The 9,883-nt window shown below is 32.6% G+C and overlaps 1 protein-coding gene across 1 annotated transcript; it reads left to right on the top strand.

Annotated features, from left to right (window-relative positions):
- Window positions 1-4,669: 4,669 nt before the first annotated feature.
- Window positions 4,670-8,601, top strand: LOC110419345 (CTTNBP 2 amino-terminal-like protein). The gene is made up of 2 exons (XM_021432351.1): window positions 4,670-5,309; window positions 7,998-8,601. Exons 1-2 carry the CDS (start codon window positions 5,040-5,042, stop codon window positions 8,160-8,162), a joined length of 435 nt encoding a protein of 144 aa, XP_021288026.1. The 5' UTR covers window positions 4,670-5,039; the 3' UTR covers window positions 8,163-8,601.
- Window positions 8,602-9,883: the final 1,282 nt, after the last annotated feature.

Below are 9,883 nucleotides of genomic sequence, written 5' to 3'. Positions count from 1 at the left end.
AAGTTAAAAATCTTTAACAGAATGATTTAGTCAAAAGTTAAGGCAAAAAAAAAACCTACTAAGTTGAAAATCTTTAATAGGACAACTTAAAAAAAATTTAAGGTAAAAAAAAAATGGACTATGTTATGACTTGATCCTTCTTCATATTAAGATGTGCATAGGCACCTTGGTCTCATTGCCAAGTTTAGTTAGAAAAAAAAAGTCTTTTGCATTAAGCATGGCTTAATTATTTACAATGATTGAACAATAAATCAAGTTTGTACTTCGCTTTGAGTTATGTGATTCCATCAATTAAATTGCAAGCGAAACAAATTGCATTCGCAAGTTGAATTCTTATGAGGTTCAAGTGGTGTTTAAGAAAATTTTTGGAACAAAAAGTTTCTTGAAGGTTTCATAGGATTATCTTTTAAATTTCTTTACAAGTAAAGAAAAGACATAAGAAAGATTGATTTTTATTCCTAATTCAAAATGCATTACAATGTGAAAAAAAATTTTACAAGTTTAAATCCTAAAACATAAAAAAAGAAAAAGTGAAAAGAAAAAGCTATACGAATAAGAATGCAATCAAATCAAGGCATCCACTTAAAATTCTTTATCTCTTTTCAAAAAGATTCTAACATATTTTGCAATCATTTTAAGGAGTTAACTTCATTTTCACTCAAAATAAGAGAAGACTTGACAGAAGCCATCTCTTCATTAATCTTGAAAATATTAACATCCCTCATTTGCACCTTTTCCCTTTTCTCTTTAAGAAAAAATTCAATCTCACCCTTCTTGCGATACAAAGCATTCAATTCCTTTTCAATATTTGTCAACTCAGTTTGTTAATCATCAACATGCCTAATAATATGGTTAATTTCTTAAAGCTTCTTGATTTGATCTTTTAAAAACAATTCAAGGTCAATAAATTTGTGAACGTTTCTGAAGCATTATTGAACTATGTTCTTCAATGATGATAAATCAACAATCTTATTGTGGGAAGAAACAACCCCTTCTTCATATCTTCATTCTTGGAAAAACAAATGACAAGCTGATCTTTGTAGTCCTTGAAGTACACAATGGTGATTTTAAATTGTGTGTTATTATAAAAAGCATCCACAAGGATCAACAAATGTTATTATAAAGAGCACCCTCCAAAGATCAACAAGTGTTATTATAAAAAGCAACCTTCATGGATCAAAAAGTGTTATTGTAAAGAGCATTTTTCAAATGGCTACCAATTTCTTCCACCTCAATTTGGACTTGTCTTGATTATAGACTAACAGATTTAGGATTTAACTATCAAAAGAATATCAAACTATTAATCTAAGTGAAGAAATCAATTTACCAAGAAAAGAAATCAGAAAAGTTGTAGCAATAAAATGCTTTGAAAATCTCAACAATATTAAAAAAACTTGCAAAAAAAAAATTTTAAAGCAAGTGCAACAAAGAAGCTAAATCAAATCCAAATCATGATACCTTGCTCCTTAAAGCTTGATGATATGCATATGCTATGAATTATAGACCTTTTGTTTTGATTATAAGCTTGTAACGTGGATGGTAGCTTGCATAATTCCTTTGCTTAGATATGTAAGGTGGCCAAATAATGTCAAAATGTGGCATCTTAAAGCTTGGCAATAGGCAAAATAATTGGAGTTTCATAATTAAAGAACCAAGAAGCAAATGACTTCTGCTGCCATGTTAACAAAATTAAACAAAAAAAAAGAAGAGAAAGAAAGGACGGTGTACCTTATAATCTTGAGAAGATGAAAATTTGGCTTTGCTAGCTTATGGAACACTTGCAATTCTTAAATTTCAATATGCAGAAAATCGACAAGAGAACTCTCTTTTTATAGAGTAAAAAGAAAGAGCTCTGGTTAATTCAGGAATGCCATACCAATAATTTTTCCAAGATTATAGTTTTATTGCAATATACTTCTTCAAACATTTTTATTGCAATATAATTATTCCAAGATTATAGTTTTATTGCAATATACATCTTCTAAGATTATCGTTGTATTGTAATATACTTCTTCGAATAGTTTTATTGCAATACACATATTCCAATATCATAATTCTCTTGCCTTTGGGTAAATATAATTCAAATTTAACTTGGATTGCAAGTATACAAAGGCATATTAGGATTTTAAGAAATCCTAAGAATTTTTTTAAATTTCAAGACTTGTCGACCTGCCTCATGATATGTTAACAAGTCTTGAGGGGACATTTATAGAAAGGAAAAAACTATTATCCAATTACGTGTCGTCACGTGGACTTGATGATGTCATAACTATATAATTAATTATAAATTAATTAGTTGAATTATTTTAAAAACACATAGTTGAACCAATTCACTTATGTGTCATATATATTTATCCATTAAGATAATTTGAAGATAATATTTAAATTGGACCAATCAAAATTTAATTATCGGTCATCTAATTTCACTTTAAATAAATCAAGGTAATTTAGAGATAATATTCATATTTTTTACCATCAAAATTTAATTATTGTTCATCCAATTTATCTCTGAATAAATCAAGATAATTTAGAGATAATATTCATATTTTTAAACGAATTAAAATTTAATTACTGGTCATCTAATTTATCTCTAATGATTATGATATTTTAGAGATAACAATCAAATTTGATTAATTAATTTATCTCTAAATAAATTAAGAGATAAAACTTAAATTTGGTCAATCAAAATTCAAAAACTAGAAGTCCATCCAATCAAAAAACTTTTAATAAGTCATTATTATTTATCTCTAATTAATTTAAAATAATTTAAAAATAATTTTAAAAAATACATCATCATTAGTCTCTCATCTAGTACTATAAATAAAGGTTCCTCTAAGCCATTTGGATCATTCAAAGGTATTCAAAAATTGAAAGCATTTCGTAGATCGAGAAAAGTAGAAGATTTATGAAGTGAAGATATCAAGCGAAGTTCATGATCAAGATACTGAGCGAAGTCCACAATCAAGATATCAAGCAAAGTTCATGATCAAGATACTAAGCGCAGTCCACAATCAAGATATCAAGCGATATTTGTGATTAAGATATCAAGTATAGTTCATGATCAAAATCAAGTCGTCAAAACTCTTGAAACAAAGATATCAAGCGAAGTTCATGAACAAAACTAAGTATAAGTTTGTGACTCTTGAAGATAAAATGAAAAAATTAATCAGAGGAGTTTCAGAGGTTGTAATTCACATCAAATATTTGCTATTGGGGCATTTTAAAAAATAACCTTTAAAAATAAAATATTTTCAAAAATAGCTTCCTTTATAATTTTAACTATTTTTAACCAAGTTGAATAAAATTACCCTTAATGAAATTACATGCTAGGATGTTACACACCGTTTACAGAAACATGTTACACGCCACCGTTTACAGAAACATGTTAAACGCCATGGTTAGGTTGTTACACGCTATATACAAAAAAGTGTAACACGTCATGGTTAGGTTGTTACACGCTATGTACAAAAACGTGTGATACGCCATGGTTAAGTTGTTACACGCCATATACAAACATATTACACGTCATGGTTAGGCTGTTACACACCATGTTAAAAAAATACTGTTGTTACACGTCATGTAAAAAAACATGTTACACGCCATGTTTAAAAAAAGTTGTTACACGCCATGTTGAAAAAAAAACACTGTTATTACACACCATGTTGAAAAAATATTGTTGTTACACGTCATATTCAAAAACATTTTGTTATACTTTAATGCTTAAACTATTATTGTTACTTACAAACCAAAACTTCAAATCTTCTCAACTCTTTTTATTTTTTTTTATTTTTGATTTTTTTAACAATTTAATACCGATTAAAGTGTTTCTAACATATTTTTATAAATCAAAACATAAATTTTCTTATCTAAAAGACCTATTTTGAGTAAAAATTGAAAAAAAATTTCATTGAAAACCTATGTTTATAAATTTTAAATTTTTAAGTTTATTGGTGTTTAGATTTTAAATTGATCCGATTAAAAGCTATTTCAAATATCTGTGATCATTTTTACTGTTTAGTTTTATCCAAAATACCTAAAAATCAAATTCTCCAAATAGTCATCCACTCAAGCACATCAATACCATCGTTTAGTGTCTTCAAAATGCTGAAAAGAAAATTCTGAAAGCACGAGAGAGAGAAATCGAGAGCATAGAAGATGAATGTCGAAGAGAGAAATCGATAAAATCAGAGAAAATGGGATGTTGAGAGAGAGAAATTGGAAGCACAAATGAGAAAAAATTATGATAAGTGGTTTAATTTATTTGAAATAGTTTTAAAGGTATTTTCGTCAAGTTATGACTAAATATGACTAAAAATAATTAAATTTATTTTAATGTTATTTTTAAAATGCTCTTATCAAGAAAGGTTATTCTTCATAATTTTCTCTTTATTATTTGTCACATAATTTTTTAATTCAAGAAATTTCAAGAAAAAATTTGTGTACACGATTCAAGTTAAAATATTGCATCTTCTCAAAAATAAATTAAAAAAAACTAGTGTATAGGTATAAAATTTACTATACGAGTAAGTCAAGGCTTTATTATTGGGTAGTATCTTTACAGGAAAACAGTACATGCAGATACCGGGGTCTATCTTGTTTGCGGATACCGGGGTGTATTTTGTTTTCCCAAAGCAGCATAGCTTATTATGTAAGAGGTTAGTACATAAAGCTCTCTTTTCAGACAAGCTCACTTTTCCAACCTCCGCTAGCTTCTTTTCTTACCACTCCCAAACACCCACTTTTTTTCTTCATCTTCTCTCCTTGAAGAAGCACACAAGTCTTGGTACCAATATAAGCAAAAGCCTTAAGATTCCTCTGTCTCAACTCTCAACAACCTCTGTTTGTGTAATGCTCAATTAGCACCAAAGCCATGCATTTCATAAAGGAGAAACCAATACATGGGATTGCTCTCTGATATTCTTCCCTGTTTACTTGTTTTCTCTTTTTGGGGTTTGTGTTTCCTGGTTTCTTCTGCTCTGGTTATTTTGTAAATGAGAGAAAGAGAGGGTGGTGGCTGCTTTTAAGCTTGGTTTTTTTAGATGGGTGCTCAAGATTACTGGGACACGGTGCCGCCAACAGTGGCTCCACTGAATTTAGAAAGGGAAGAGCACTGGAGACGTTTTGACAACTCAGTGAATGCGGTTTCCTTCGGTTTTGTAGCCACTGCAATTCTCATATCAATGTTCCTTGTTATGGCTATCTTTGAGAGATTTCTCAGGCCAAGATCATTGTCCTCCAATGCCAGAAACCGCACTGATCTCGAGTCTCATACAACTTTCAACGGCAAGCTTGATTACCCTTCTCCCAAAGTACGCTCTCGCGCTCTCTCTCTCTCTCTCTCTCTCTCTCTCACACACACACACACACACACACTCGCACCTTGTTTAAAAAAAATTGTTCCTTTTTTGTTTTGTTTGTTCAATTGTACCAAAATCTGCCATAGGATTTTCTGGGTGTATGAAAGGAAGTGAAATGAGTGATGGAGAATATTAGAAAAAATGTATGAACTTTATTGTAGTATTCTTTTTATTTTTCCTGGTGAGAGTGGTGGCAACCTTTTTCTCTCTTTCTATCTCTATCTACATTTCTTGCTTTGATCTTTGGTTTTTGTTTAGCAGAGGTAATAAGTGGGCTTGGCAGCATGATTGTGACGGTTCTTTTGCTTTCCTTTTTTGTGTGTAATAATAGCTAATACGGTGCATCTGTTTGACTGGTCATTATGCAGAGTGCATTGTTGCATGAAAACGAATTGCAGTGATTAGTAGTATGATAAATGCTTTTCTTCTTTTATCTGTCTGTTATGTTTTGATCATTTTTCTGGATTGGCCATTACTTACTACTACCTGATGTCTCTAATTCATATATATTTGATTGTGGACAGCTTTCCTTTTTCTGTTTGTTAAGGACAAAACCTCTTTTCTTAGACAGAAAGGTTAATAGCAGGGACCCATGTTGTAATTGTATACCACCATCCAGTTTACATGCTCTCCATTTCACTGCCCATTTTGGCATGCCTCCTTTTTCTTGTTCACTGATAATACCATGATCTCTTTTCCTCACCTGGAACCAAAATTATAATAGTAGCTTTTAAACTGTTTAGTTCTTTGAAAATTTTGCATTTTCAACAAAAAATACATGCTGCATTTGTAGCGTAAATCGAATTAAAAAGACACAGAATATTTGACATGTTTACAAATAATATACTAAATTTAAACTTTTTAAAATTTTCTCCAAATTCTTTTACCAAAATAACTACTGCCCCTACTGTTAATGGGTCTATGGCTTTAGATGTACTTGATAATTGTATCGTCTAGGCTTTGGCTTAGGTGATTGCGGGTTTGGGGCTTAATTTGTGGATAAGGCTTATCAATTAAATACTAATCCATTATCTCAATGGAAGATGACAGGGGGTGGCTTGGAGTTCTCAGAGTGATCTGCATTATATATTAATGAATTATTATACTCTAATATTTTATTATAACGGCCCTCTAACGCAACCATGTTTGATTATAAAGATATTAGAAACACAATCTTTGTAATCACAAAGCAATTTTCTCTCCGTTTCAAAAGGTTGTGATATTATTCTCCTATTAAAGGAAAAGCTTAATTTCTTATATTAGTAGTATGATAATTACTCAGGTAAGTAGTTCCTTACTCTTCTTAATAATTTGTTTTGCATTACAGTGCTTGTAGAAACTATTAACATCTCTTGTTACACGTGGTGGTCCACTTCCAAAATCTCTTTTGCTGCTGCTGATCATCTTGTCTGAGAAAATAAAAGATCCAAGATTTAGCTTTCGTGTTTTCAGTTGTTTATCTGCCAACAACCATTGTTTTCTTAAAACTTAACCTATTTTTTTTTTCTTTAAATGAAGGACGAGCATCAATATTTGCTAAGGTTTTTAACTCTTTTTTTGGTCTGATATGTCAATTTTCTAACACGGATATACAGATAAGTATCATCCATGTGGTGTGTTTGGGGGTTTATTAGGACTAATGGGAGCATTATTCATCACCAGCAAGTGATTTTTGTCTCAAATGTCCTACTTAATGACAGGCAGAATTGAAGTTTTGCCTAACTTTGTTTATTTGATATCTAAATCCTTCCATTATAGTGCTCAATCATTTTGACTTTTTGAGCATCCATCCAATCAGGTTTGCATATAAAGGTCAAATGCACGCCACCTTATCTTCTTAACAGGAGCAACTAAACCTTCCAAAAAATTTTAAGACCATATAAGCTATTTCCTCTCGATGCCATCCCGGCATGTTGTTTTTTTTGCATTAAGTGCATTGACAAAATGGTCAAGATTTCTAGGCTCATTTGTTGCTTAGATGCAAGTTCGCTAAACTATTGGGCAACATCATCACCTGATGTGTTGCTAAGTTGAAGTATAGAATATTAACATATCGTGCTGTGGATTCCCCATTTTCCATATGTTCCCCACCTCCTATGATCAAAGCATGGCAAGCCCTCATCTGTCCCTTTTTAAATATTGTTTATTTAATATATCATCTCAGCATTGCTACTTGGCTACTTCTGCCTATTTTCAATGTACAATGTCGTCTGGTTGTTAGAACCCCTTGATTTGTGGAAAAAGGTAGAAACGTCAGTAGACAATGGTTTTATTTTAGTGGGGAATGATGCTGGCTAGAAAATTATTCTTATCTTACCTCCACTATTTTATATGCTATGCTTGTATCCCAAGAATGGCAAACTCATCCTTCTGTCTCTGCTATGGTTTTCAACTGCCTTGGTTAATGTAAGAAGAATCAAATAAAAAATTCAACCATCATGAAGACTTTGTCTAGTTTCTTGAATACCTGTCATCTTCACTGGTTCTATGCTCTTACCTAGTTAGAATTGGTCTCCTGACCGACTTGCTCATTAACCGCATAACAGGGCTATCCAGGTTGATTTGTGTCTCCGTATCCTTACCTGCACTGCATGTGCGTGCCTGTTTTGTCGGTTAACATTCATTTATCTGTTAATGCAGATGACAATTTATGCAAATGGGGTATCAGTTCTGATGCCTGGTGAGGAAACACCTACCTTTATTGCACATCCTGCTCCTGCACCATGTCCGCCGGAGCGCATCTTGAAGCCTCTGCATCACCAGAATCAAAGCATTGGTGTGTCCTCATCCTCAAGGGCAAGCTGAACATAGCATGGCCTGATAATAAAGCAGCTGAGTGGTAGAGCACCAGGGTTTTGTTTCACAAATTCTTTTTATTGATGCCATCTATTGAATTCAAGCCCGCAACTAGTGAACCCAGAATGTCATGGGAGGGAAATGGAGGCCATGAAATATATGCCTGTTGACGTTTGTACATCTGTATTTGAAGAAAAATGAAATACCGATATACTTCTGAAAACCATGCTTGGAAGATTAGAGACTAAAGGAAGTGTGGATGCTCCATTAACTTTATAGCTAAAAGAATTTCAGTGCTCCAGTTTTATTAAAACTCACAGAGGGCTCTGGAGTCTGGAGGAAGTGTCCAATTATGCACCCCTCCTTGTAGAAGAAGCACGCTGCAACCTAAGCCCATAGTATTGCCATTGCATACCCAAAATGATTAAAGGTGGACCTCAAATTTAACCTTTGTGAAAGCACATGGATTTGAGGGCCTAATTGCAATGCCATTTTGTTCTCTTTTCAGTATCCTATCCCACAGGGATATTGGGCTTAGATCAAAGCTCAAAATTGCTTTGGAAGCAGTTGCTGTCAACGTAACCCAAATCACTACTTTTGACACATATAAACCTTATTAGTCAAATGTATAGAGTTTGGAACCTAAAAATCACCTCACCTGTCCTTCCAATGGCCTCATAACTTGATATCTTTATGCAAAAAGGAAAAATACTCAAAATTCATGCGTAGCTATCATGTGTTCTCAAAATACTACAATGACCTTCAAACCAGTAAAAGTATGGGCTCATGTTTATAAACTGAACTTTTTTTATTAGCCCAAGACAATTTAAGCTCGGTTATGCTAGAAAGGCCCATTAGCCATTAGCAAGCATTTGTTAGTTGGACCGCTACAGCTCCTAAACGGGTGCATTTGGGTTATTTTAAGTTTGGATCATTTTGAATTTAAATTAGAATGAAAATTAATAATTAAATTTATAATTTTATTTAATATCAAGTTTAAATTATTACTAGTTTAAATTAAATCAATAAATTAAGATTATTACGATTTTTAACTTTGGGCTCATGTGATGCCTAACTACCATGTGCTAAGGAGCTTGTTCGCAGGGGTTGACCTGACGAGGAGTCATGGGATCCTGAACTCTTGCAGCCTCTTACATGGGCTTAAAGCCCAATGAAAAAGAAGCAAAAAGCATTTCTACTCCAAAAAACCAGTAACTTCAGGTTTTGCACCAAGTTCTTTGTCGTACGAAAAACTAGCAGGTTGAGCCCATCATGAAAAGATTGGCAAAATCAATGTCACCGTTCGATATTTTTTCACTGTCCCTCTGTTAATATTATTTCTTGTTATGTTTAATGTGATGAACAGTTAAGATTATAAAAGAAAAGTGGAAGGAGAACGGATTTTGGTGGTGTAATATTCCAAATCTAATATCCATTTTACAGCTAGGCAAGCACAAAAATTGTTATTAGTATTGAGATCAAATGTCTTGAGGTTTTAAAGAGTTAAAATTGAATAGCTGTTCCTTTGGTGGGCTTCCTAATTCCAATACAGTAACACTATGCTCAGGCAGTAGTAAAACATCTTTAAAATATCACGTCAGGTACAGTGGCACGAAAGTCAAGATCACGGACAGGAAATTTCGTAAATCAACTTTCCTGAACTAGCGTTACCAGTTTACCCAAAGTTTAAAAAAGCTAACCAGGCGACACCAGCACCGACGAAAGGAGAA

Source organism: Theobroma umbraticum, unplaced genomic scaffold, assembly GCF_002168275.2.
Source record: "Theobroma umbraticum cultivar Fairchild unplaced genomic scaffold, ASM216827v3 scaffold_30.0, whole genome shotgun sequence".
In the NCBI taxonomy this organism is placed as follows: Eukaryota; Viridiplantae; Streptophyta; class Magnoliopsida; order Malvales; family Malvaceae; genus Theobroma; species Theobroma umbraticum.
The sequence above is the reverse complement of the archived record's forward strand: the minus strand, read 5'-3'. Positions and strand labels throughout refer to the sequence as shown.